Source organism: Phyllostomus discolor, chromosome 8, assembly GCF_004126475.2.
Source record: "Phyllostomus discolor isolate MPI-MPIP mPhyDis1 chromosome 8, mPhyDis1.pri.v3, whole genome shotgun sequence".
NCBI lineage: Eukaryota > Metazoa > Chordata > Mammalia > Chiroptera > Phyllostomidae > Phyllostomus > Phyllostomus discolor.
Genome location: NC_040910.2, coordinates 114488311 through 114516254, shown reverse-complemented (window position 1 = coordinate 114516254; position 27944 = coordinate 114488311). Strand labels below are relative to the sequence as shown.

The window sequence follows — 27944 nt, the reverse complement described above, 5'->3', positions numbered from 1 at the left end:
GGCTGGGAGGCAGCTCGGTGGCGCCTGGCGAGTTAAGGATTCCCAGAGCTTGGGAATTCAGAGCAAAACTGAAAAACACTTGTTAGGGCCCTGGCTGGTGTGGCTCAGTGGATTTAGTGCAGTCCTGAGAACCAAAGAGTTGCGGGTTCAAATCCCAGTCAGGGCACATGCCTGGGTTGTGGGCGAGGTCCCCAGTAGGGGGCATGTGAGAGGCAACCACACATAGATGTTTCCCTTGCTCTAAAAATAAAATAAAATCTTAAAAAAAACTTGCTTGGAATACGATAGCTCTCTAATTCATGTGTTTCTGGCCTTCCCCTTAATACCCCTAAACTGCGACATGCTGATCAAGCTGCCACGCGAGTGAGGGGGGAAAAGGAAGGAGAAAGGCATGCCTTCGCCCCTGAAGGAGCCCACCCTCACCGCCCGGCGGCGAACACCGTCCTCTCTCTGTAATCTGAGGACCACGCACTCACCTACCACCGCGTCCGAGCCCCTCCAGCCCCCGACGGTGTATGTTTTAGTCTGAAGTAATCACCCGACCGGGCGGGCTGACCTATGCGAGTCTCCCTGGATGGTGGCCGGCACGCTGCTGTGCCGACGTGTCCACGCACCGCCCTAGAGCGCCCGGCCCGGGGCTGGCGCGGGGCAGATGGCCCGGGCCCCTCGGAGCGGTGACCTGACCCCACACGCACGGCGCGCGCAGTTCGCATCGCTTTGCAGATCGCCGACCTCGGGAACGCGCCGGCGATCGCACGCTCTGGTGCTCCGGTGCGCGCCGGGAGGTGGGGCTGCTGCCCCGGAGCCCCGCCCACGCTTGCGTCTGTCACACACGCGGGCTCACGCACTTGATGGTTCCGCTTTATTTTTGAAATGGCTGAGTTATAAATCCAGCTGCTGTGCAGTATCTCCACAGTTCCCAACGCGCATCATCTGCAGCGACACTGTGACAGCCCCACACTTGGGATCGACACACAACACTTAGAACAGATCCATCATATTTGGTCTTCAGGTAAATAATAAATGTTTTAAAGTTGCCTAAATATACCATTCTGAGCCGATTCATCCCGCCAGGAAAATACAGGGTTTTCTCCTCTCTTTAAAAAAAATTAAATACCAAAATAACTACATTTAAATAAATAACGTTACGGTGATGACATTTAAAAATTCACAATAAGGCCCAAGCCCTCTTTCTAGTTGCACGGCTGCTCAGCCCAGCCCCGGGACGCTCCGGAAAGGGCGAGCGGTTTCCCGCGGGAGGAGCTGGGCCGGGCCTGGGGGCCCCCTACCCCCCCCGCCCCCCTTCGTCTCCCTCCCTCTCGCTGTCACTCTCCGTGGGAGGGAAGTCGGCCTCAGCGGTGGGGTCGGTCCCGACGGGTGGAGGGGAACTCGCTGTTACAAATCGGGAAATCACCTGGGCGTCCCCAGTGCGCGACCCCAGGGCCTCCGCTGCCCAGACCCCCGATGCGCCCGCGGTTCCGCACGCCCCGCAGCTGCTCCCGGGTGAGCGCGGCCGCCGGGCAGACAGCTGGTTGGACCGGGCCGAGCGGTGACGGCACCTAAAATAGCAAACGTGCCACCGCGAGGCCCGAGACACCCACTGGGAAGGGAGTGTGATCACAGACGAACCGGTTCCCCGGACGGAGCAGGAATGGTTCTGCCGTTTCAAACACACAGCACTCAGGAGACTCGCTTTACTGAGAGTGGAAAACGGACCAGGGACCAGGCCAACACAGAGAACAAACAACAGAAAGGAGCAAGAGACAGGTAAGTGCAGCCCGCGAGGCCCGCGGTGCGTCCGTGAGGCCCGCGGCGGCCCCGGCGGCCCGCGCGCAGCTGCCAATTCATCCGGCAGCTGTCGTCACGTGGCCCCCGGCGCTCGAACCGGACACGCAGATCCTTGCGCAGGCCGAACACAGGCAGGGCCGCGCGGTTCCTCGCCTCCGCGTGAGATCCGCGCCGCAGGCCCTGCGAGTCCAAACCTCCCCAGGGGAGCTGGAGTGCTCTGAAATGTCGCAGACCCCGTCGTTTCGTAAAGAAAGAAAGTACTCAAAATACTCTAATTCCACATGAACAACAAAATACTGTCTCGTCTGCCAGCCCCTCGGGTCCTCGGGTGGCGGGGCAGCCCCGCGCGCCCGCGCCAGGCGCCCTCCTTACTCGAAGGACGGGAGTCTTTGCTCGGAGTTCGAAGGTGTGCGCCGGGCCGGCGCTGCAGAACCGGGCCGTGCGGTTCTCGAGTTCGGGGTGACTTCCGTCTGCAGGAGTCGTAAGGCCACCTGGGTTTCATCTGCGGCGCTGACATCAGGTCCAACCGCAGGGCCCTCTGCCCCCCGAGCGGCGAGGGCGGCGTCTCCTTTTGGCACCAGAGTGGACGGCAGAGCGGAGCGCTCTCGGCGCTAGTTCTGGAGGCCCTTCTCCCGCACGGCCGCCGGGGGCGTGTCCACACTCAGGGCGATGACGAGGCTCTCGCCGTCCTCGGTCTTGACCCGCTTCAGCTCCGGCTGCTCCGACTGGCCGCCGTTCTGGCGCTTCGTGGGCAGGGAGGCGGACGCGGAGGCGTGCGTCGCCAGCATGTGCAGAGGGCTGGCCGCCGCTGCGGAGAGACAGGGAGTCAGACCCCGGGGCCCCGCTGTGCCCGGAGGCTCAGCTTCTCCCTGCACCTGCTCGGCGAGGCCGCGCTACCCAGGGCTGGCTCTTTCCGTCACTCCCCAGAGGCCACGCCATCGAGGAGGCGCACCCCCCGGGGCCGGGGAGGACCAGAGGCGCTCTTCCCTGGAGACAGAGGCGCCTGCAGAGGCGGGCCACCAACCGCTGCCCCTTCCTTCCTGACACCCGGGCTCCACCACAGAGCCTGGGGCAGAGTCCCGGCAGAGACTGCCGAGCCCCTCCGGCCAGACCGCAGCCCCGGGCGGGGGGGAGGGGGGGGGGGGTTGCTGCGCAGCCAGAGCACGCTGGGCTTCCTGGGGAGCAGGGCGCTCACTGCCGCCCGAGTGCCGCCCGGCACCCCCGCAGGAAACTGACAGTGTCCTCGGCCGAGGCGGGGTGAACCAAACTGAACCTCGCGCTGACAGGCTCCCCAGCACGCGTGAGCGGGGTGCACGTCAGGAGCCTGAGGAGCGGAGGGCGGGCCCCAGGGTCCCCTCGGCACAGGGAGGCCCCAGCAACTCGGCCCCTTTCACGGTGGAGCTTCGCAGCCGCTTGGGAGCAGAAGGGGAGCATCTCAGCTCCCCAAAGTCCGTGGGGAGCACCCCACGGCCGACACCTACCTCCCCGAGACCAGGGTGCAGGCCGCTCCCGCCGCGGCCACCCGGCACCGCGCGGTGTGTTCGCGCCGGCGCGGGCGGACGGGAAGGGCGGTTGGGCCGCGTCTCCCGCAGGTCAGGCATCTTCACGCACACCCGGGACAGCGCCGGGCAGACACGGCCCCCGGTGACGGGCCAGCGTGGAGGTCGCCGGGCGTCAGATCCCAACTCGAGAGTCTGCTGCATGGCCGGCTCAACGACAGCTCCGCAAGGACACCAAGGACATGGTCCCCCCAATGACAACCCCCCCTGCCTCTTGTCTGCGTCGGCCCCCCTGGTCTGTCTGGTCTGCTCCCCTCGTCCACACCAGGGTGCTGGGGACGGTGCCGCCCACGCACACACAGGGCCACCCCCTCCCGAGCCAGGCCTCCCGGGGGCCACGGCCAGACACAGCGAGGGCCTGGCCCAGGGAACATGTCCCCAGCGGCACCCCGTCCCTCGAACCCCAGGCTCCTCCCCGGCCGCAGCCAAGGGACGGACCAGAGGCAGGAGCCCCCACCCCAGGGTTTCGGAAACAGCCCTCTGGCCAGGCAGCACCCCCAGGGCAGCCCCCGGAGCTGGCGCCCACGAGGGTGTCCCGGGTGTCCTCAGGCGGAATTCCTCCCCACCGGGACCCAAACCCTCGACGCGCCCCCGGCATCGACGGGTGGAGGCCGCCCCCCTGCTCACCGCTGCCGCCCGGGCCGTGAGCGGTGGGCACCGGCACCGCGTGCGTCCCATTCTGCGTGACCGTCTGGATCGGCAGCTGGTGCTGGCCCAGCGGCGCGTGCTGCACGATGGTGACCGTCTGCACCGGGCTGCCCTGCGCCGCCTGGACAACCCGGCTCACGGCGGGGACGGGCTCCACTTTCACTGAAACACAGAGGCGGCGGCTGAGGGGCCCCACCAGCGAAGGGGGGGCCCCCCGGGTCAGCGAGCTGCCCTCACCCCCAGGGCGCCCCCATGGGGAGGTGCTACTCACCTTTCACCTCCCGGTGATCCCCGTTCTCCTGTGGCTCCGCCTTCGGGGGGGCCAGCACGGCGGCCTGTGCGACCACCGCCTGCCCGGCAACGCTGGTGACGGACACGGCCGGGATCTGGTGGACCACGTGCACCGTCTGCACCACGGGCGGCTGCGAGGCCGGGGCCGGCGCGGGGGCGGCGAGCGCGTAGGTCACGGGCTTGATGGTCGGGGGCAGCGGCCGCTGCACGGCGATGAGCACGGGCTGGCTGGACAGCGGGGAGCCTGCGGGGGGGCGGGGCAGGGGTGAGGCCGCTGTCCCGGGTGCCCCCACATTGGGCCCTGACAGCCAACCACACACACAGACCGGGGCACAAGCCGGGGCGGCCCGGCCCCAGGGCCCGTCACGAGGACAGACTCACCAGGTCTGCGCCGGCCACGTGACTCCTGGCCACGCATCTCCCGACGGCTCCCCCAGCGTCCCCCCTTGAGGGAAGGGACGCAGACACGGGGTGGGGGAGCTGCCCGCTGGGCCTGGGTGAGGCCCCACTCCCCAGGGACATGCCATCACCCCCCGGCAGGGGCCAGGGCACTGGGAAGTTCGGCCCGGAGGGCGGCCAAGGGCAGCTCTGCCCACAGCACTCCCCGCCCCCGTCCTGCTCAGGCCGAAGCGCTGGAGGCCGCGGAGGCAGGAGCTGGGCCGGGGCTCCCACACGGCCCGACGCCCGTCCCACCAACCAGCCAGGGACCAGAACACCGTCGGTCTGACACGCCTGCACACTGTGTGTTTTTTCAAACTTCCAGGACGTGTTTTTAATCTGCACCGGCTTTATAATGCGCACCAATCATTACATGGACATTTTTTTGCTGCTAATCAATGTCCAATTTATTATTTCTTTGGGGGGGATTCTTTCCAATTTTTTAAAAAAGATTTTACTAATTTATGTTTAGAGAGAAAAAGGGAGACAGGAAGAGAGGGAGAGAAACATCCATGTGTGGCTGCCTCTCACACCCCCCCTCCACCCCCACTGGGAACCTGGCCCACAACCCAGGCATGTGCCCTGACTGGGAATCGAACCGGTGACCCTTGGTGTGCAGGCCCATGCCCAATCCACTGAGCCACCCCAGCCAGGGCCCTTTCCATAAACTTTTAAATGATGAGGTGACTAAGAAGCAGGTTAATTTGAAACAGCCTCAGGCACCCACACGGCGTCACACTCAGGAACGCTGGGTTTTTTTAAACCGCGGTGCTGCCGGCTTCTCGGAGCCGGAGAGCCACCCTCTGCCCTGCACGCCATGCGTCAGGCTCGTGGCAAAGAGCCACCGGAGCCGCCCTCCCCTGTTCCTTCTCCTGAGCGCCCCCCGCCCCCACCCCGCCGGGCCAGGCCTCCCCTCGCGCCTCACCTGGTGCACTCTGTGCGGACCGTGCCTCCTGGATGACCGCCAGCTTGGGCTGCGCAGCACCGGGCTCGGGCTCCAGGGGGGCCGGCGAGCCCTCGCGGGACAGGCTCTCGGGGGTCTGGGCGCCACTGGAGTGAGCGGACAGCACTCCGGCGTGGTTGGGCGAGGCCGGGGCGCTCCTGCGTGGCCAAAGAGAAGACAGTGGGTTTGCGAGGGCGGAGCTCCCGAGGCCGGCAGGTGCGTTCCGTCTCCCGCCCACCGACTGCATCCCCACGGTCTCCCTTTCGCCGCAACACCTGACCGAGGTGCACGTCCGGCGACAAGCGCGGCTGTGCCAGCGCCCGCACCCAGTGGCGAGGCGGCAGGAGCGGGCAACGTGCACACCGGAGGTTCAGACTTACACTGATGTTGGTTTAAATACATAGTATGTCTGTGTTTCGAGAGAGGAGAAGGGAGAGAGGAGAAGGGAGGGAGGAGGGGAGGGAGAGAAAGGATGACCGGCCGCCTCTCGCGCGCCCCCACCGGGGTGGGCCCTGCAACCCAGGCCTGGGCCCTGACTGGGACCCGAACCGGTGACCTTTCAGTTTGCAGGCCAGAGCTCAACCCACTGAGCCACACCAGCCAGGGCCCTTTTTCAGTTTAAACACAGTATCCATTAATGAAGCTGAACGTGTGTAATTCTGAAATCAGGCCATTGACCTTGTACAAACCATCTGAGTTTAAGCAGCGCCAGGGCCGCCCGAGGGAGGTGCCAGGCAGAGGGGAGAGGGACAGGGCACTGCGGCCGGTGCGGCCAGTGGGCTGTGGGTTCGTGACGCGGCCGGGCACCCGGTGCGGCGGCGGCTGCCGGTGCAGAGAGCGTGGGCAAACGTCACAGACCGCCGGCCTGTTCCCGACGCCGGAAACAGGAGAGCAGCGCGGACGCTGCTCCTGTGCCCGTGCGCCCGCGTCCCCATATTTACTCCCAGCGCACCTGCGGCACCCTCCGGCCCCAGAGGAAGGCTGACCGATGCCCGGGGGGCCTCTTCCCTCACCTGGACGAGAGCGGCCCGAGGGGCGTCCTGAAGCAGGGCACACCTCGTGGCCGCCGCTTCCGGAAGGCCTGCTCCACCAGCTTGCTCTCCGAGGCGGGGTCCACCCTCCAAAAGGAGCCCTTGCCCGGCTCCTCCTGGGAGCGCGGCACTTTGATGAAGTAGCGGTTCAGAGAGAGGTTGTGGCGAATCGAATTCTGCGGAACGAACACGGAGAGTTCGTCGGCTTCCTCGCTGAGGAGTCGAGATGCGCTTTGTCTCGGCGCCTTGTGAGGGCGCCCCCAGCAGGAGGGGCAGAGGCCGCGCCACAAGGAAAGACGCTACTTCCAGGAGCACGGCGCCAGCGTCCCCCGTTTTTCCAGGCAGGAAACGAGATGTCCCTGTGGTCGCCGGGCCTCTCCTGCCACCCCCCGCTGAGAGGCACGGCCAGCCCTGTAACACACTTTCTGGAGCAGAGAACGCCGGCTGTTCAGAACCAGCCAGCCCAGGGCCGAGCCTCTGGCAAAGCAGGGGAGGTGGCAACGAGCCCGAGGCGGAGCGGTGCCTGTCCCCACCCCCCGCGCCAGAGGCTCGCTCTCCGCGCTTCTCCTGAGCCTCCCAGGCCTCCTGCCCCTCCTCCCACGAGGAGCCGGGGCAGGTCCCCGCGCCCCCGAGGCTGCAGCCGGCCGACCCAGCACCCCGACAGGACGGACGCGCTGGCCGAGAGCCCTGCATTCGGTTCGCTTCCTGCACTCACATGGAGGTCTTCGTTTGAGATCATAATAAAGTCAAAGAGAAATTCCAGATCATCCAATCATGTCTACATTCCCCAATTAGCCTCCTACTGGAAATGCCAGCCAGGGCCTGGCGTCTCAATGGCCAGAGGTGGCTCAGCAGCCTGGGCCGGGGGACAGCCGGGGGGCCCCCTGAAGGCCACGCACCAGGCGCCTCCCTGGGGCACTCGGGTGGGCCGTGGGCGGTGCGGTCGGGGTCTCCACGCTCAAGCTGCACTGTGAGCGCGGGGGTACCCGGCAGCCGCAGGGGTTGCCGGGTCGCCGCACCACAGGGTGCAGCCGAGAAGCCGCTAGTGCCTCTCTGTCGGCAGCTCCGGAAAACCGGGTCCACCGCCGCCGCCGAAGGCGGGAACAACCCCCTCCCCTGCTGCCCTCAGGCCCCTTCCTGTTTGGGGGAGAAGGCAGGTCCCCAGACTGTGGCCGAGGACGGCAGAGCCAGGAGGGGACAGGCCACGGGCCAGCCTCCCTCCGAGAACAAGACCCTCCTTCCGGCTGCGGGGGGCGGGGCAGGGGGGCCCACTTTCCTCTGACCGTCCTGTGGGGACCTGGCTGCCCGGGGGGCCCACGGCAGTGACCACCAAGCCCCAGGGCAGAGCACCACGTGCCCGTCACCGTGCGGACCGGGCAGGGCAGGTGACCACCGCGAAGGACGTCCCCGGCCGGGGAGCGGCCGCTTGGGCTCGATCGCGAGCAGCACCGCCCCACACCCGCGCCTCCCCTGCCGCAGGCGCGGCCCCGTACAGCCCGAGGGCGGGCTGCCCCCCGACAGGCCGGGACGGGCTCACCTGCCAGCCCTTGTCGGCGGTCCGGTAGTAGGGGTAGTTCTTGGTGATGTGCGTGTAGATCCCGTTCAGGGTGAGCTGCTTGTCGGGGGCCATGGTGATGGCCTGCACGATGAGCTGAGCGTAGGAGTAGGGCGGCTTCGAGTCGTCCTGCGGGGGGGGGGGGGGCAGGGAACTCACTCAGGACCCTTGTGTTTCCAGGCACCTGTGTGCGCACACACGCGTGTTTGTGTGCGCACGTGTGTTCAGACGTGTGCACGTGTGCCACCGTCAGCCTTTGCAACACTGTGCCTGTGACCCCACAGGGAGCGAGGGCGGCCCCACAGCGGCCAGCCCCGCACCCGCTTGGACCCCCGCGCACCTGCGGCCCTGCTGGGGTCGCCGGACGCTCGGGCCCCGCTCGGGCCGCAGGACGTTACCTTCGGGCTGTCTCCACCGGAAGCTTCCTTCTCGTTCTCGGGCTGCGAGCTGTCAGCCATCAAACTGAGGTCAGAGGGCATCACGCGGCCCATCTTGTACCCTGAAGACCCTGCTCCCCGGGGGCTGGACGGGCAGGAGTTCGCGGCGCTGTGAGCGAGAAGGGGCCGTCCGTCAGGCGAGGGCTCCGGCCGTGAGTGGGAGGACGCCAGCGCCGCCCGAGGGCCGTCGTCGCCCCGGGGGGCCCGCGGGGCCGCGACTCTGCGCCCACGTGCGTCGTCCGTGTGGTCGTGACACGGACTCCGGGAGGCAGGCCCCCTGCGGCCCCGGTGAGGAAACTGAGGCTCGGGACGGTCCTGGGACGGACCAGCTGAGCACAGGCTGCGAAGGCCGTGCCCGCGCGAGCCGCGGGCAGAGGAGCAGGGACCCGGTGTCACACGCACTTTCTCCCACAAGGTCGGGCGGGGGCACCAGGAACGCTGCCTCCTAACCTCTGTGCCCACTCAAGGCCAAGTTCAACCGTGACAGCTCGCTCTCCTGACGAGAACCACCCTGTCCAGGGAAGGGGCAAGGGGAACGGGGGACGCCAGGAGAAACTGTTCCAAAACCCCAGAAAGTCCCAGAGAAGCACGATGGTCAGATCTCGTCTGTGCTGTGGCCAAGCGCGGCACGGCCTCTCCGGAGGCCCGCAGCTCCCAGTGCCCGGCTGCCGGGGTGCCGTCTGGGCCCGCACAAGCTCCCCGCATGGACCAGGAGCCCTTCCCTGCCCCCACCAGGCTCTGGAGACAAGCAGGTGTGTGCACTTCGCCCCCGAGTGCAGCGTGACCCGCAGGTACGGCCCCCAAACACATCTTCCACGCTCCTGAGAGACAGACCCGTGAGGCCCCACCGGCCTGAGCCCCAGCCCGAGGGCAGAGCTGGACCGACAGCCGCGGGGGGCCCACTCCGGCCGCAGGGGCCGTCTGACGGCCCCAGACCACCACCCGCCTCCTGTGCTGGGAGCGCGGCAGGACCCAAGCACCGTGCACAGCCTTCTTGGGGCCCACGGGGGACAGTGTGCCCGAGGCCACCGCCCTCCACTCCCTGAGGGAGGCCCGTTCTCCCTGAGGTGTGTCCCTGCACCGGGATCCACGGGATGCAGCTCGTCAGCCCAAGAACAAGTCACCAGAATCAACACGAAGTTGCAGCAAATGAAAAAAACCCTCAGAAAACTTTGAGGGAAAACCCCAAATGTTAGACAAACAGACAGACAGACCGGGTGCCCCTGCCACTCCCATGCCAGAACCCGCCGCCCACGAGTGGGGCGGGGACCCCTGGGGACTGCGGTCACAGCTTGGGGGGCCGCGAGTGAGCAGCGTCCAGGATGGAGACAGCACTTGGAGCCCCCCCACCCCCGTCCGCCAGCACCCGGAGCCCGTACCTGATGGTCCCCGTGGGGGAGGGCAGGGGGCTGAGGAGGTGGGCCATGGAGTCTGGAATGCTGATGGTCAGGGGCGAGGCGTGGGCCTGCGTGGGCTTCCCCGGGGACGCAGGCGCCTCCGGCGGCCCCCTCTTCTCGCTGGAGCTGGACAGCGCCGTGAACGTGATCTTGATGTTGGTGCTCGGGAACCGGAACGTGCACCTGGAAGGGAGCGGCCGCCGTCAGCGCCCATCTGCGCCGCGAGGGCAGGGCCCGCCCCCCGACCCAGGGCCACCACCCAGGCTGTGCTGCCCCGGCCTGCAGCGGGGCTGCCCCGGCCGGAAAGGGAGAGGGGCAGGCGGCCCGGGGAGGCTCGCACACCGCCACTCGGCCTCCTCCCAGACCCGCGTGCGGCGGCTCCAGGCTCCCGGCCGACTCGGGACAGACCGCACATGCTGATGCCCACCTCTCCCCTCAAAGCACACACGCGTGTCACAGGGTCATCACGCACAAATAGAGCTCTGTGCCTGTTTTTTATTTCAGAAAGAAAAGTCAAAGAGAGAGAGAGAGAGAGAGAGACATGTCTCAAATAGAAGAACAGATGAATGCCCCAGGACTCATCATTTTAAGCGATCGAGAGCCAATCTATCAGGTGCACAGTTCAAAACACTGGTGATCAGGAAGCTCACAGAACTGGTTGATTTTGGGTGCAAATTACATGAACAAATGCAGGTTACCATAACAGAGATGAAGGAAGATACACGGAGAACCAATAGTGATGGGAAGGAAACTGGGACTCAAAGCAATAGAGTGGACCAGAAGGAAGATAGATTCAACCAAACAGGAAAGAATGGAGAAATAAGAATTCAAAAAAAATGAGGAGAAGCTTAGGAACCTCCAGGACATCTTTAAACGTTCCAACATCCGAATTATAGGGGTACCAGAAGGGGAAGAGGAAAAGCAACAGATTGAACACGTATTTGAACAAATAATAAGGAGAACTTCTGCATTCTCCTTATTATTCGGCAAAGGAAATAGACTTCCAGGAAATCCAGGAAGCTCAGAAAGCCCCAAAGAAGTTGGACCCAAGGAGGAACACGCCAAGGCACATCATAATTACATTAGCCAAGGTAAAAACGAAGGAGAGAATCCTAGAAGCAGCAAGAGATAAGGGGACAGTCACCTACAAAGGAGTTCCCATCAGACTGTCAGCTGATTTCTCAAAAGAGGCCTTGCAGGCAAGAAGGGGCTGGAAAGAAGTATTCCAAGTCATGAAAGACAAGGACCTACATCCAAAATGACTCTATCCAGCAAAACTTTCATTTAGAATGGAAGGGCAGCTAAAGTGCTTCCCAGATAAGGTCAAGTTAAAGGAGTTCGTCATCACCAAGCCCTTACTTTATGAAATGCTAAAGGGACTTTTCTAAGAAAAGATGAAAAAAAAACCATGTATAGTAATAGGACAGCAAACATGATTATTAACAACCACACCTAAAACAAAACCAAAAGAAACTAAGCAAACAACTAGAACAGGAACAGAACCACAGAAATGGAGGGCACATGGAGGGTTAGCACCAGGGGAGTGGGAGGAGGAGAGAGGGGGAAAAGGTACAGAGAATAAGTAGCATAGATGGTAGAGAGGAAATAGAGGGAGGGTCAGAATAGTACGGGACATGTAGAAGCGAAAGAACTTGTAAGTATGACACATGGACATGACTAAAGGGGGGGATGTGGGTGGGAAGGGGTGTACAGGGTGGAGGGGAGTGAAGGGGGAAATGGGAGAACTGTAATAGCATAATCAATAAAATATATTTTTAAAAAGTTAGGTAGAAAATAAACAGGGGGAGGATATGAATAATATAGGAAATGTAGAAGCCAAAGAACTTATATGTATGACCTATGGACATGAACTAAAGTGGGGAAATGTGGGTGGGAGGGGGTGTGCAGTGTGGAAGGGAGTGAAGGGGGAAATGGGAGAACTGTAACAGCATAATCAATAAAATATATTTAAAAAAAGAGAAAAAGAAAAGCCATTCCTGGTCCTTTAAAAATTACCAGCCTGTTCACTGCGCAAACAAGAATCAGTCACGTTAACTTTCAGGGGACGAGGTTTACGATTGAACATTCCGGTTCAGCTTAATGCAGCGGCCTTGCGGTGACTCAGATAAAACAGTAAGAAAAGAACGAAACGTAAGCCAAACGCCTTCAAAGAATAAAGGTTAAAAATAGCTCCACAGACTCCTGGTCTCCGGGTCTGGGCGGCGCACCAGCTACCGGCGCCTGATTCGGGGACTATTTATAGGCGGCAGAGCGCCCGGGATCCGCGGATGGCGCTCGGCCAGCCCCGCTCACCGCCCTGCCCTACTTGGGCGCTCACCAAGGGAGGGTCCCTCCCACGTCCCCGCCACGGCCAAGGTGACCCGCGCCCACACCCCAGGACGCCCCCGCAGTACCTGGACACTGGCCGCCGCCTTCCCCGGAAGTCCCTGCGCTCCGGCCCCTCGAGGTCAGCCCTCTGTGGCAGGGCCCCAACCTCTGGGCCCGGGAGGAGCCAGGCCACGCCGCAGGAGGGGAGCCTGAATCACCCCGAAACCAGCTGCCCACCAGCCCGTGGAAAAGCTGTCTTCCACGAACCCCGTCCCTGGTGCCACAAAGGCCGGGGCCGGGGCCCTGGAGCCGCGGAGGCCGGAGCCGGGCCGAGAAGCCACCGCCCCCCACCTCTGCTGCTCCTGCACTGGGGCTCCTCCTCACGCCTGCGCCGCACTCCCCGCCTTCCCCCCAACGCCCGATGCTTCCACGCTTCTCTGCCCCACCCGGGCCGTGACCTTCAGCCCCCCCACTTCCTGCACACTGGACCCCATGTCCCACCGCCCCCACCCCACGCCACCCGCCGTTCTCAGACCAGCTCCTCCCCGGCACCCCCTTCCGAGTGTGACCGAGTCCTCCTCCCCCAGGCTGGGCAGGGACCCTGGGTCCAGGGGCATTCCGGCCCGAGCCAGAGGGCTGGTGCTGGCGTTTCCGGCCACCCGTGTGACCAGCAGCTTCCCAAGGGGCAGCCCAGTGCCCCCGAGTTCTTCTTGGGCTCGGGTGGGGACTGTTTGTGCCCCTGCCCCCGCTTGCTGCCCTGAAACCTCATGAGCACAGGGGCCTGTCCAATGCGCCACGTGCTGCTGGGGGCGGGGCCAGGCTGGGGGCGGGGCCGGGGGCGGGGGGGGGGGGGGCGGCAGCGGCACTCTGTGCTCCCGGTGCTTCTGCTGGGACCTTCAGTCACAGGGGACCTGCGCTGAACTACGGAAGATTTCCGCCGCCAGGTGTGTTAGTAACGCCCCAGGCCTCTCTCCCATGATCACATCCCGCCACGCCCACGGCTCCAGTGCCCCTGGGCTGCCTCGCCGAGGGCGGCGAGCAGGCGTGAGCCCTGAGCACACAGTAGGTGCCCCACAGGGAGGGCCGCTCCTCTGCGGTGGGACAGTCACAGGCCAGCCAGCCAGGCTCTCCGGGAGACGCGCGGCTGCCCAGACTGAACCAAGAGCCGCCATCCCTCCCGCTCCCGCTAAGGCAGGAGAGCAGGGGCCTCCAGTGCCGCCGGCCGCACGCAGGTGTTTCTGGGTCCCCCGCACATACCAAGTCCAAAGCAAGCAAAGCCACGGGCAGTCTGGGGCTCCGGCCCGTGTGTCTGTGGCCGGGGGGCTGCTGCCGTGCAGGGCGGCCTGAGCAGGGACGGACTGGCCCCCTGGGTTCTCCTTCAGCTTTCAACGCCGCGTCTGGGTGCTCTTCTGGGTGCAGACAATACCAACAACAGAGAGAAAAGCAACTGCGAGGAAGGACGAGACGGGAGACCGCCTGACAGTACGACCCGGAAGTCTCCCAGGTGGGAAACTGCTGAGTCAGGAGTGATGGGGGCGGGGTGACAGACCCGGCACCTTCTCGGGGGTCTGGGGAGGTCAGCGGCCGAGCTGACGAGGACAGGGCGGGGCCTCGGTATCAGAGGGAGGAGGGCCGGGGCAGGCAGGACCCCGGGACGGCCGCCGTGCCTCAAACAGCCCGCAACCCCTTGCCCACAGTCTCCGCGAAGCGCACAGCTCCAAAAACCCTGACCTGAAATCGGGAGGCAGCCCATCCTGACCTGAGCTGAGGAGCAGCTAATTATAGGCTTTAATTATCCCACTTACAGTGTCCGCGTGTTCTGCGACGGCAGCCCTCGTGTGCTGGGTGACAGGGCGCTGGGCACCCGCACGGTGCCGCCTCCCCAGCCCCAGCCCCCGCACCCACACCACCGGCCCCCCGGCCTCCGGGGACTCATTCGGGTTATGTGCTGCCTGCTGGGCTCTGCATGGTGTCCTTTCTCCAAGGATCCCTCCAGAAACACTCTCCAGTTTGCAGGGAAACCAGGCGGCTCACTTCAAAAATAACGAGCCCACTAGGCCACTGGCCCGAGTGGAGTATCAGTGATTACTCCTGTTGTCAATAGGCGGTTCGTGCGCCCAGCACACACACTTAAAGCCACCGGAGAGGGAACCAGCGAGGCCCCCCTGCCCGTGAGAGCAAGCGCCGCCCAGAGCAGCCCGACTCCAGGGGCGTCTGCCCCCAGCCCCCCACCCCCACCCGGCGCCTCCATGTAGGTAACGCCCGGAGGTGACCCCAAGAACCCGAAGACAAACGCCCGGTCTGCACGCAAAGAGCTCTTTCCCTTCTGCCTTCTTGGCGACCAGACTGCCCTCTGGTCGTGGCTGACCCCCACAACCTGGTCAGACTCCGTGAACGGCCGGACGCAGGGTCTTTTGTTTGTTTTTCAGAGAGCGTCTCTTCGGGAAGTCGGGCCCCTGTGGCAACAGGGACGGTCTGGGGGACGCCAGGCTCTGTGAAGTCAGTCAGACACTGGGGGGCGGCCGCTGTGGGGCTCCGGGAGCCCCCGGAGCCCCGGAGGCAGGAGCAGAGGGCGGGGGCCGGGGCCGGGCGACAGTTCTGCGAGGAGAGTGTTCCGCCGGCGGCGGCGGCGGCGCTGTGGCGGCCGCCGAGCAGCGTGGGTGTGCCGAGCGCCACTGACCCACACACCCGGACAGCGGTGAGGACGGCCCTGGGCGCTGTGGCTGCTCAGCCGACCGCGCACCCTTCCGCCAGCGGCAAGGTCGCCAGCGGGATTCCCGGTCGGGGCGCAGGCCCGGGCTGGTGGCCTGTCCCCAGCCGGGGCGCACAAGAAGCAACCGATGTTTCCCCCTCTCCCTTCCCGTCTCCCTAGAAGTAAATACATAAAACCTTCTTAAAACAGTAAACGGCAGATATTATGTCACATCTTACAATAAAAAAACTGTTAAAGAGCACTTACAGTTGTGCCTGGAACACAGGCCAGCACTCAACAAGTCTCAGTTACTGCTTTTTCTTTCTTTTTAAAAACACTTTGTCAAAAAAATAAAACAAGCCAGCACGGGAGAAAACGTTTGCAGGAGACACATCTGCCAAAGGACTGCCCGCTGGGACACACAAAAAACTCTTTAAAACTCAAGAAGAAAACAAACCACCTGATTTAAAAATGAGCAAAAGACCTGAACAGGTATCTCGTGAAAAAAGACACACAGACGCCGAGCGGGCCCACGGGAGGGGGCTCGGCCGCCATCGGCAAGATGCGAGCGGAACAGGAACGGCCAGGCCCCGGGATGTGTGCGCGCGCGCGCAAATGCCGCCTGCACGGACGGCGTTTCCAAGGCAGGTGGGTGGGCGTCGGGGCGGCAGCGCCCCGCGGCCCTCTGGCGCCCCCTGCCGACGCGGACGCCGCTCCCGCACCCGACGCTTCAGCGCCAGCCGGTGCTGCCTCGGTTCCGAAGTGGTTCACGGCACTTAAACACCAGAACGGGTGTGACAGACTCGTGCAAATAAAAAACCTGTTTTAGTTTGGCTTGCAGGTTTTCCCATCCTCCAATTAAAAAAAAAAAAAAAACCCTCACTCACTTATTTTTAGAGAGGAGGAGGGAGGGAGGGAGGGAGAGGGAGAGAAACATCAGTCGGACGCCTCTCACCCGCCCCAACCAGGGGCCTGGCCTGCAGCCCCGGCCGAGCCGGGACTGGGAGTGGAACCTGCGACCTTCCGGTTTGGGGGACGACACCCAGCCCTCTGAGCCACACCACCCAGGGCCCCTCCTCCAATTAATGGCCTTTTCTTGACCTCAAACAGGGCTGATGGTTAAAGAAAACAGCCAAGGAAGCTGGACGCGGGTTTGAACCTGAGCTCTACCATTTCCACGCCTAAACTCTCGCCTGCAACAGGGAGAAGCATCCATGCGACGGAAGTTGCAGAGCAACAGGGGGCAGGAGCCCGGCCAGCCGGCCAGTGGTCAGTGCGCCCAACCCGCCCACAGGGAAGAGCCACGGCCACCGCTGAGCAGTGCATAAGGCACCACTGAAAAACACCTGCAATGACTTATGTGCAGAAGGATTTCTTGCTTTACATTAAAGTAAAATCCTTAAGACATCGGGTATCAGGAAATACTTCTTTAACAAAATCGCTGTCACTTATGGACTGGCTGTTTCCAGAGGCATGTCACAGAAATGAAGTGGACACTTCACACGGGACAAGACCGCTACAGGCTCTCGCACGTCCGGACGCAAAGCACAGACCCCGAAGCCCAGGCAGGGTAGCTGGATGGGCTCTCCGGGACGCCCGAGTCCGACCCCCCGCTGCTCGGTGCTGCAGGGTAACACGGGGAACGCGGGAACGCTTGCACACCACACCTCACTTTCTAACAGTGGGAAATACATCTCATTTAACTCAAAGGTTGTCACATCACTAAATCCAGGAAAAGGAACTGAAACGTCATATTCAGTGAAGAATGCAAATTAAAAGATGCACTTTGGGATGGTCTACCATCAACACAAACAAACAAAGTGGGGGGAATTACAGAATCACTGTGAATCTAATCGTACCTGTAACTTGTTTCCTGGGGTGCAGTGCCCACCAAACCCGACCTCGAAGCCCCTGGGACGTCGGAGCCTCAGCAAGCACCTGGCGGTCCTCAGGGCCACCGAGGGCCACACCACAGTCCCAGTGCCGGTGGGTCCTGAGGACCAGCCCACGCGGACCCGCAGAACTCCCGGGTCCCACGGTCCAGGGAAGAGCGGCATCCGGCAGCGCACTTGGGCGGGTCCAGAGGGAGGCCAGGCGAAGCGGGAACAGGAAACGCGGAGAACACTCGGGGCCGACGGCACACGTAAACCGCCTCCCGCCTCTGGACCAAATAGCCGCACAACGGACGTGCACAGTCCCAGCATCCCCCAACAGCTCAGAACTGGGGAAAGCACAGTAGCTTTAAATATCGCCTTTGTACTCAAAATGCTGTAATATCTGAAAACACCTCCCTGCCAAGGAAAACAGAGAAAGCACCGAGTCTCCAATGCACTTGCACGGGGTTTTCCGCTCCCCGCCCAGCTGGCCGCCGTGGACAGTGAGAGCCTCGGGGCGGGGGACCCAGGCGGAAAGGCCTCGCGAGCAGCCCCAACCCCACGCCGTGCGGACCTCACAGAGGCACACACACCTGGGGGGCCCAGCCGCTGCCCTGGAGCCCGAGGGTGCAGCCTCCTGCTCCCAGGCCGCAGACCCGCAGAGCCCGGCACAGCACGGCACACTGCCGGCAGCCGCAGCGGGAAGCACTGGTGCGCCTGGACGCAGCTCCGCAGAGGAGAGGCAGAGCGCGAGCGGGGCGTGCGGGGCGCTGGCCGCAGCTGGGGCCTCGGGGCGGGAAGTCGCTCTGGGGGGGCCGGCCGGCCGGGACGCTCCCAAGAACCACCGCGGGCGTCGCAAACGCTGGGCACCGGAGCTGCACCAACTCGTTGAGAGTTTTTCTGTGTTCAGCACGTTGACTTATTCTAGTGTAGCCTTTTTACTTTACAAACTTTTACGTATTTTAAATGTTTCCATTATTTTGTAACAGCACTTACTTTAAAATACACACCGTACAGCTGTACAAAAATGTTTTCTTTCTTTAAAACCTTACAGTCTACGGTTTTTTCTGTTGCAGTTCTTAACTTTCTAACTTTACTGTTGTGCTGGCCTCAGTGGCACCCGTGCTGCTGTGTTCTGGTCGGACACGTGAGAGACACACACACTCACACACACACACTCACACGTGCCCCCCCCCCCCCCCCCCCGCCCAGGCTGACCCGGGGTCAGGGTCTCTGGCAGCGCTGTCTTCCTCCTCCGCACCTCGTCCCGCGGGGAGGCGGCCGGGGGCAGACTGCTCCTCCTCCCGGAACAGTCCCTGGAGGACCCGCCAGGGGCTGCTCCTGGGCGTCGGCTCTCCGCACACGAGCTCGGGCCGGTGTGCTGGTCTGTCTCTCTTCCTCCCGCACAGACGTGCTTTCCAGAGGGCAGAGCACCCTGCACATTCCCCCCACTAAGGAGAACTTCCCTGCACTGGGCTCCCTGTTCTCGAACCTTTGAAGGAGCTTGCTAAGACGAGGAAACGCCTCTGCTGAACCCTTCGCTGGGAACCTCCCCGGCGTTCCTTGTCTTCACCTGCAGCTCCCTTTCCTCCGGCTCCCTCGGCTCCAGCTCCCTCGGCTCCGTGCCCGGGTCCAGCTCCAGCAGCCCATCCATCCATCAGCTCCGCGACCTCGGCCTCGCCCGCACCGAGCGGTTCACGCTCTCGGCCGTCTCCACCTCGGCCCTGCCGGCGTCTGCACCTTCTCATCCTCGGCAAACCCTCTGAGGCCATGGGCGGACCTCCTGAGGTCTGGGTGCCGCTCACGCACGCACCGGTGACGTCACCTCTGGCCCAAGCAGGGTCCCTGGTGCCGGCAAGGCAGAGCCACGGGACCATCCAGAATCAGCGACTTCTCACGTCTTCCTCAGCCCGTGGGCCTCGGAAGCCGCTGTGACCCCTCGGCCCAGCTGCTCACAGAGGTGTGGGTGGAGAAACACCACTCCGACCCCAGGTCCGGGTCGCCGACAGGAGGTGGAGGAGGGTGCCGGGAGCCGGTCAGAGAGAAGCTGCGCCTCAGGGGTGCGCCCCTCCCCAGAGGGCACTCTCTGCCCTGCAGTTCCAGAGGCCTCCTGGAGGAGGGGAGGGACCTCAAGGGGCCCCTGCAGGACGCTGGCAGTGCGGGACGCTGACACGCTGCCAGCGCCCGGCCCCGGGCTCGCCTGCAGCCACAGAGTCCCCGTGTGGAGGCTGCAGCACCTCCCTGAGCAGGGCTGCCCGTCCGGAAAGCCCCAGAACCTGGCGCCAAGGCGGCCTCCGCCCAGGTGCACACCCTTTCGGGCGCCCCTTTTGGAACAGGGCGACTCCACCCACTCTGAACGGTGGCTCCCGTGTCACTTCCGCTCGAGGTCAGCGCCCCCGGAGGTTCCCGACAGCCTTGGTTGCCCTCCCACCGGCACTCGCGGTGGCCCTGCTCCCAGGCACCTAATGCGCTGAGCACCGGTTCCGGAACCGCTCAGGCGAGCGCAGCCGGGCCCAGCCCTCTCCATCAGCACAGCAGACACGCTCTCGGCCGCGGCCGCTGGCACTGAGCGCAGCAGCTTCTGTGCCTGGTCTTCACCCCGAGTCGCCAGCAGCCTCCCGTGTCCCGCACGGCCCTTTTCCAACTTCCGTTTGTCCTGCGGCTGCAGGGACGCAGACCCTCCAGCGGCTCCGAGACCGCAGCTGGGGGGAGCGGGGTGCTGAGCAGCGAGCCCCCCATCCTGGGCTGTGGTCACTCAACCCGGCCTCTTCCTGGGAACGCTGGCCGCGGGTTCTGTGCCCACGGGGGCCACAACGAACCAGAGGACGTCGGATCAAACCCAACACCAGTGAAACGACGCCATCAGGAGAAGTGCGGCAGACAGGAGATGCAGTGCCGCTGCCGCCGCGCGTCCAACCGTCTCAGCGGTTTCCGCCAGCGGTGGACACGCTGTGGGAGAGCGGGGAGAGCACGGCGCCTCCACACGAGCCAGTGACAGCGCGGCCCTGATCATGCTGGCACCCCCAGACGCCCTGTAGCGGGCTGCCCGCGAGGCCAACCACGGCGGCCACGGCCATCTCCCAGGACCACCTTGCACCTGCTACACGCACCTGCTATTGACCGAAACGGGATGCGGCATGTGCCTGCCCTGGTGGCGCTCCTGTCGCACTCCCTCACGGCACCAGGGACACCGAGGCCGAGATGCGCTGGGCCCGCCCTGCCAGAGGGGCTCAGGGTCCCCTTTCCCGGCGAACCGCGCTTGTGCTCAGTGAATTCACCAGTCAACGGGGCCGATGGCTGCCCAGAGCCGCGCCCCGTCTCTCCACCGCTGCGGGGATCCCGGCAGGCCTGTCCACCTCGGGCTCCGCGTGGGAAGGACCTGCTCCTGGGCTGCAACCAGGGAGCGCTCTGCTCTGGGGGCTCGGATCTTCACCGAGGCCCACTGTCAGGCTAAGCACCGCGTCCAACTGCTACCAGCCACCGCATGACCCCCGCTGACCCCGGGGCCGGGCACCACGGCCGTGAGGCCGGCCGTCCCGTGCGCCAGAAGGCTCTCAGCAGCGGCCCGGGGCCAGCCCACGAGCTGCCGCCAGCACGCCCACCCCCGCCGTGCCGACTGGAGGTGCGTGCAGACGAGTGTGCAGACGTCGCCGAGTGCCGGGAGGAGGCACGGGAGGAGAGCGGGCGGCCGGGAGGGGACCGCTGCTGCACAGCAAGTCCCCGCTGCGCACCGGCCACGGGCTCCACGACTCAGCCAAACGACGGAGGCGGAAACCAGCGAGAGTCGCGCTCCTTCCGCAGCCGCTTCACAGCAGACCTGCCGCGCCGTCGCCTTCCGCCGGGTGAGACGCATGCGCACCCCGTCGCCCCCGGCGGGCTGCAGCCAGAGCCCACGCCTGACATCCCTGCGGCCCCGAGCAGCGCCCCCTCCCTGCTCCCACCAGAGGGACCGAGACAGGGGACCGAGCACACGCTGCAGGCGGGGCGTCAAACTCCCCTTCGCCGGGGGCCACAGCAGCCTCGCGGGGGCCTTCCAAGGGCCGAACGCAGTTTGAGGACCGTGTAAACGTGACTACTCCTTAACTAGGGCAGGGAGCTCGGAGCTGCCGCCGCCGGGTAGAGACAAGGTGCTGGGCTGGATGTGGCCGGTGGGCCTTGGTGTGCCGCCTGCGCTGCAGCAACTGACGCGGGCTCGGGAAGGTGCTCCCACCGGCCCCACGGCCCCGTCCTGGGGCGACAGCAGCAACACCTCGCCCCGGGACGCTCCCCGTTTCCAATCATAGGAAGGGCGCCGTGTGCCGCAAACCGTCGGGCTCGTCAGCAAATTCGAAAACGCTCGTCAAACACGGCCACCGGACGTGCGGGAGCTGAATCGCTGAGCTGTCACTAAGACACCGTGAACTGCTCCAAAACCCAAGCCCAGAAGAACACAGGGACACGCAAAAGTGGCAAACAGACACTATCCAAAGTAATAAATGCTTTCATCAAACGTTTCCTTATCTTAGAAACCCTTTTCTTCGTTTCTCAGAAAAACCCCAACAAACCTCTCCTCCTCAGCAAAGCAAGAAGGGCCACAAGTTCCCTGGAAAATGCGCCCCGCCCCCGGACACGCCCACCTGCGGGCACGGCCCCGCCTCCATGCGCAGGGGGGCGGGGCCTGCTGCTGAGCAGGGGGCCGGGAACACACGGGAGTCACCAGGCGGTCCACCAGCATAGGAGACCGGTCCCACAACAGGTCAGTGGGCAGCAGGCCAGCGACCACGGCCCCCTGCCGGTCCCAGGGGCACAGTCACCCACCGGAGCTGCTCCCTCCGGGAGGCGCAGCAGGGGAAGGCTGAGTGGGAAGACGAGCCTCGGCCCAACACCGGGGGCCCCCAGCACCTCGCCCCCCAAGGGCCTGCAGGGGAGCCCGAAACCATGGCCAGAGTTTCAGAAGTCTATGTCGTTCTCCACACTTCAACTAAAAAGCCGTTTAAGAAACAAAAACAGTATGTGTCAGCTGCCAAGTTCCACACACAGGCGACAGCGCCTGCGAGCCCGTGCCCTCACGTTGGCCCCCCGGCCCCCGGCCCAGGCGGAGCAGACCCGCCTCCATCCCCAGGCCCTGGCGGGGTGGGCACCTCTGCCTGCCCAGGGAGTTTCCGACTCGCTCAGGGCCGACCCACCCGCGCCTGCACGTGGGGCTGAGCGAGTCCGAGAGGGCAGCCGTGGCGGTTTCCAGCCTCACAACATGTCTGCCACAGCGGACCCCTGGGAGCCCCTCCACACCAGGACACTGGGACGGATAAACACCAAGGCCCCGACGTCACCGGCTGGTGCTGCCCGCGTGCTGCCGACGAGGGGATGAACCCCCCTCGCCGCCCCCCGGGGACGGCCCGTGGGTACATGAGACCCCTGCGGGCAGCACGCCCACCCCTCGGGCTGGGTTTCCAAAGTCTGTCGGAGATCATACCACGTCCCATCCGCACCGCCTTAGCCTGCTCACCGAGCAAACTCGAAAGCCACCAGACCGAGTTTTGCCCCGGACGAGCCAGCGAGCACTCGGGGCCAGTGAGCACGAGGGGCTGCCCGTGGGGTCCCTGTCACTCAGTGCAGTGACGCTCGGGCCGGAGCAGCTGCACCGTGTCCCCCAGTGTCCACACGCCAGCGGTGAAAAGCGCGTCCAGCAAATGCACACCGCGGCGTTCCCAGGACGAGGGGCACTCGGCACCCGGAAGGCAGCCGGTCAGCACACCAAGCACTCTTCCGAGGGCTGCTGCTCACCACCCTGCGCCCCGGCCCGCAGCTCTGCTGACGAGCCGGTCAGGGTCTCGGGTCGTGAAATGCAGGTGTTTCAGCAGCCCCGCGGCCCCGCCACAGGGAACCCCGCGACAGGGAACCCCGCGGCAGGGAACCCCGCCACAGGGAGCCCCGCCACAGACGCGGAGAAAGCCTCGGGCTGCCGACATGGGATGGGATGGGGGAGCAGAGCGTCAACAAGCTCCCTCAGGTGAACGAAAACAGAGGAAGGAAGACGCCAGCCCCACTGGGGGCACCCCACCTGACCTCCCTCTGCCGGGAACTCGGTCCTCCCTCCCTCACACCGCGTCGGCGTCCACGCCTCGGCCCCCTGGGCCGGGCTGCACCCCCCGGTGGTGACCCACAGGGTCTCCACTCCTTCTGACCCTAACGTGGCCTCCGCCCTCCTCACCCCCACCCCCACCCGTGTGGCTCCTTTCTCACCCTCCCGCCATCCATCCGGTGCATGTGCCGCTGCAAGCTGCCACCCCTGCCTCCCTGGGGGGCAGCCCGGCCTCCTCGTCCCCCTCTTTCTGGTGCAGCAGCTCTCTCGGACCTGCGGGTCTGCCCGTCCCCATTTCTGGGCCCGACCCAGCCTCTGTGCGTCCCCAGGCCAGAGCCGCCACAGGAAAGCTCCAGAACGAGCTTCTGACCCCACAAGAAAGCACTCCCATGCACCCCACCCAGCTGCACCTGCATGCTCCGACACGCCGCACGAGCCAGGCGGCAGCGGGTCCCTCAGGTCCCTCGGCCTCGGAACAGCCCCCTGCACACACCCAGCGGCCGCTCCGTGTGCCCCGCATCCAGGGCAACAGCGAGTCCAACCTGCTCCACTCACGTCTGGCTATCGGATACTGCCAAGACCTCACTGACCAAAGCTACTGTCCAGTCCACTGGGCATTTCAAAGCAGAAACAACTGTTAATGAATTGCTTATTTTTATTTATAAATTGTGCTTTGTTTGCTACCATAGCGACAAGAGCGACAACACACCAAGACGTTCGTGCCCAGCCAACCCTCACCGCTCCCCCGGGCTCCTGACCAGGTGCGGAGACCAGGAGGGCCCTGTCCTCAGAGAGGACACCCTCCACCCTGTCGCCGAGTGCACGAAAGTTCCCCCCCATGTCCATGTGAACCTCACGCCCCACAATGCGCCCCAAGGTCACTCCCAGCCCCAATTTCAGCTGCTCCAGTGCCAGCCACCAGTCCGGACCTGCCCGAAAGGCCACCCTAACCTGCAGGGCGGCCCAGGGCTCTCCCACTGAGCCCGGGGCTCGGAGCCCCCATTCCCAACACCTCCCGCGCCTCCGGCCAGGGCAGACGCTCCCGGATGGAAAAAGCTGCATTTCTGTGCACCCAGCCTTGCGTACTTGGCCCAAAATCAAGGATTTGTGGAAATCACTTGTTTTCTGGAAGAGCGCTGGCCCTGGCACCCCCCCCCCACACACACACACATGCCTGCACACGCTGCAGCCCACACTGGGCACGGAGCCCACTCAGCACCACCGAGCAGGCGCTGTGTCCGGCCCCGCCAGATCGTTTGGAACACTCGTGACGGCCACCGCAGGGCCCCGTCCCCATCTTTCTCTCTAGTGCGCCCCCTCGCTAGTGCGCCCCCTCACTAGCACAGTCAGTGTTTTAATAAAGCGGCGGGCCAGCCCCGACCGGCGGGGCTCAGCAGGCGGGTGTCGTCCAGAAGCTGAAGGTCTCCGGCTCGGCTCCCGGCTGGGGCAGGACCGGAGGCAGCAGACTCCTGCCCCTTCTCTCTGCACGTAAGCAGGTGGCATCTCCAAAAGCACGTGAGGAGCCACACTTCACGCCTACGCTGCCCCCGCACGCCGTTAAATACTCTGCAGTGAGTTTTAAAACTAACGACAAAACGCAAGTTCATCTTAACGCTGGAACTGAGGCAGAACCCTCGGCGGCCGTCCCGCCCTCCAGCAACTGCCGGCGGCGCCCGTGGGCAGTGAGCGATGCTCCCGCTTCTGCGCCGCGGCCTGCGGCGCTCGCGCGTTTACCGCCCTCCACCTCCTCCTTGCGGCAAGAGCGCGTGCAACACAAAACTGGGCTCGAGAAACCTCGAGAAAAGGGGTTTTAAGTTTGTCTGCGTTTAGCTAATGCCAGTCGCCGTGCCGGTCGCCTCCCCCGTCAGCTCCGCCGGCTTGCACCGCCCCGCCCTCCCCCGAAACCTTCAGGGGGCGGTTACAGAAAGGGGGGCGCTGCCCAGTTCCCGGCCACTCCGGGGAGTCCTGACCCTGGAGTCCCCTCGCGGCCCTCCCCACCCTGCGCCCAGGAGGCCAAGCTGTCCCCACGTCCAGCACACGCGCACACACGGTTTCAGCTGAATGGGAACGAAAATTTTCTTTCAAACCCTCGGCATAAAGACACAGCATCATCTGCCGGGACGGCGCGGTGTCCTGGGTGGGGAGACCCGTGGCACCCCCGAGCAGGCCCAAGGGCCGCACTGAGCTAACACGCTCGACCCCCGACCCTGACGACTGAACCACCGCCTGACTTTTTTAAAGTTGTTAGAAGTAGCCAGTCCTCCCAAGATTTTGAGGTTCATCACGATTGAAGGGTTTCCCACTTTTAGGGTACCGAAAGTACGATTTCAGAGAAGGCGTCCCTGCAGCTCAAACACCCCACCCGCGACTCAGTACCGAGGAAAACCCGCGGGACAGACGGACCGACCCGCCGACCTCGTCCTCGCGCCGGCGCGCACCAGCCCCGGGAGCGTCCGGGTCCAGGCCTCCCCCTGCACGCCGGCAGGGGACAAAAACGTGCGCGAACGCCCAGGACGAGCAGAGGGGCCCGAAACTCTGGACCCGCGCGCGTGGCACCCAGGCCCCCAGCCCCGGGAGGCCCCGTCCCGGCCGGGAGCCGGACGGACGAGGCCGGGAGGCCGGCGTGGTGCATCGAGATGCGACCAGGTAATGCATGTGGGTCGGGCCGCACGTCAGAGGAAGCGGCCGCGGGCAGGGGTGCAGGTCCCGGGTGTGGGTAGGACGGATGGGATCGGGGGTCGGGGTCGTGGCCTGGACCCCCCTTGCAGACAGGGCCGAGGCCCGAGTCCAGGGTCGGGGTCCGGTCCCGGCCCCACTCACACGCGCGGCAGCTGCAGCGGCGGCGCCCCGCGCCTCTGGAACACGCCGTCCACGAACACGCCGTTCTTGCCGAGGCAGCGCAGGTAGAAGTCGCCGCCGGAGTCGGGCCCGGGCTGCGCCGAGGGCTCGGGGGCCGCCCCGCCATGGCCGCCGCCCGGGGGCGTGAAGATCTCCAGGTGGCGCCGCGAGATGAAGCTCGAGTGGCCCATGCTCACGTCCACCGAGCCCTGCGACGAGTTGCGGCCGATGGTCACCGAGCGCTTCTTCATCAGGTACTCGAACTCGCGGCCCTCGAGGCGCGCCACGGCCCAGCCGCCCGGCGGGGACCCGCCGCCGGCCCCGCCGCCGCCGCCGGCCCCGCCGCCCGCGGGAGGCCCGCCCGCGCCCGGGAGCGCCGCGGCCGCCGCCATGGGCCTGCGCGGGCCGGCCCTTCCGCCGCCGCCGCCACGGAGCTGAGGCCCAGCGAGGCCGCCGGCCGGCGAGCGACGAGCGGCGGCGAGGGGCGGGACACGCGCGGCGCGCTCGAGCGGCGCCGGGCCGCTGACGGACGGCCGCGCCCGCCTATCGGGGCGGCGCACGGCAGTGGGGCTACCGCGGCCCGCTAATGGCGAGGCGCGCCGGCCCGGCGCCCGCACGTCCGGCCGCGACGCGCGACGCAGGCGCGGCTCCGGCGGCCCGGAAATCCCGGCGCGGAGCGAGGCTGGCTGCGGAGCCACCGAGCAGCGCGCGGCCCGGCGGGGCGGGGGCGGGTCAAGGTCGCCGCGGGCGGCGGGGCCGGGGCACCTGCTCCGAGGCCGGCGGCTCGTCCGCCGGGTCCGCAGCGCCCGCAGACGCCCGCGGGCCGCCGCGCGCTGGGCCTCTGCTGTCACCGCAGAGCCTCGAGCAGCGGGCAAGAGCCTGTCGTGAACCATCCAACACCGACAGATTCCACGTTGTCACTTTTCATCCCGGTTAAGATAATTAGCAGACGCCCTGGACATCGAGAATGTCAAGGTCTGGATGTCTCATAAACAGTGAAAACCCTGTATACGCGCCTTGCCCACGCTCCGGACCGCAACGCAGCACCCACGGCAGCTCGGGCGCCCTTCTGCACAACGGGGACCTTCAGTGCACAACTCACGCTCCTTAGGGAGCCGTGCCTGTACAGGATCAGAGACACCGTTCGGCGTCTCAAACAGGGACGAAGGAGCGGAGGGAATGTCAGTCCCAGGAAAAGCTGCGTGAGCGCCAGGTGCGTCTGCGCAAAATCTGAACCGCGGTAAATCGCACCTCGGGGCCCCTGCCAGAGGAGGCACATGGACCCTGAGGTCCCCATGAGGAGCCTGTCGTGAAGACCAAGAAGAGCTGGTGCCTATCAACTAGGCTGGCTGTCATCGCAGCGCTCCACTGTTTGCCGTTAATCGTGAAGAACAATTGGAACGGAAAGATACAATTTACGTACAGAAGGGGCTCAGTGTGAGTGGAGGGTGTGCAAGGTCGCTGGGTTTACCCTGAGCAGGAGAGAAGAAACGTTCTGGGCAAGATCTGAACAGAGGCCCAAGACAGGACCCAACGAGGGCGGCCCGTCCTGTTTTTGTTTTTGTTTTTTTAATTTGTTTTTGTGTGTAAAAACTCATTCTAAAGAAAATGGACATTAATGGGTCCCTCTGAATGTAACATTTGCATGTTTTCTTTGCCATGAATGTGTTTGCAGTGGTAGCACTAACTCCTAAGAGATCAGACTGCTTTGAACCATAGTACAGCAGGATGTCCTAGCAGGAGAAAATACAACAGTTTCCTCAAACACTCGTTTGTCTGTCGGGGAGGTTTCAGGTGGTGCTGAGACAGGCGTGGAAGTGACAAGGGGGGAAACCCCTGGTGTAAAAACAATGTCCAGCCCTGACCGGTGTGGCTCAGGGGGCTGGGCATCGTCCAGTGAAGCCAGAGATGACAGGTACACTCCATCGATGCTTCTCTCCCTTGCTCTCTGCCTCCCTTCCCCACTCTCTAAAAACAAATAAATAAAATAAAATCTTTTTTAAAATAATAAAACAACAACACACAGTCGATCGCAAGAAAGAGCACAGGATTCAGCATAACAAA

The 27944-nt window shown here is 64.4% G+C and overlaps 1 protein-coding gene across 1 annotated transcript; it reads right to left on the bottom strand.

Annotated features, from left to right (window-relative positions):
* Nucleotides 1-871: 871 nt before the first annotated feature.
* Nucleotides 872-26287, bottom strand: FOXK2 (forkhead box K2). The gene is made up of 9 exons (XM_028521978.2): nucleotides 25863-26287; nucleotides 10070-10270; nucleotides 8652-8799; nucleotides 8236-8382; nucleotides 6681-6874; nucleotides 5650-5825; nucleotides 4267-4530; nucleotides 3975-4157; nucleotides 872-2596 (listed from the first exon to the last, which is right to left on the bottom strand). The coding sequence occupies exons 1-9, from the start codon at nucleotides 26270-26272 to the stop codon at nucleotides 2400-2402; spliced, it is 1920 nt and encodes a 639-aa protein (XP_028377779.1). The 5' UTR covers nucleotides 26273-26287; the 3' UTR covers nucleotides 872-2399.
* Between the last annotated feature and the right edge of the window lie 1657 nt (nucleotides 26288-27944).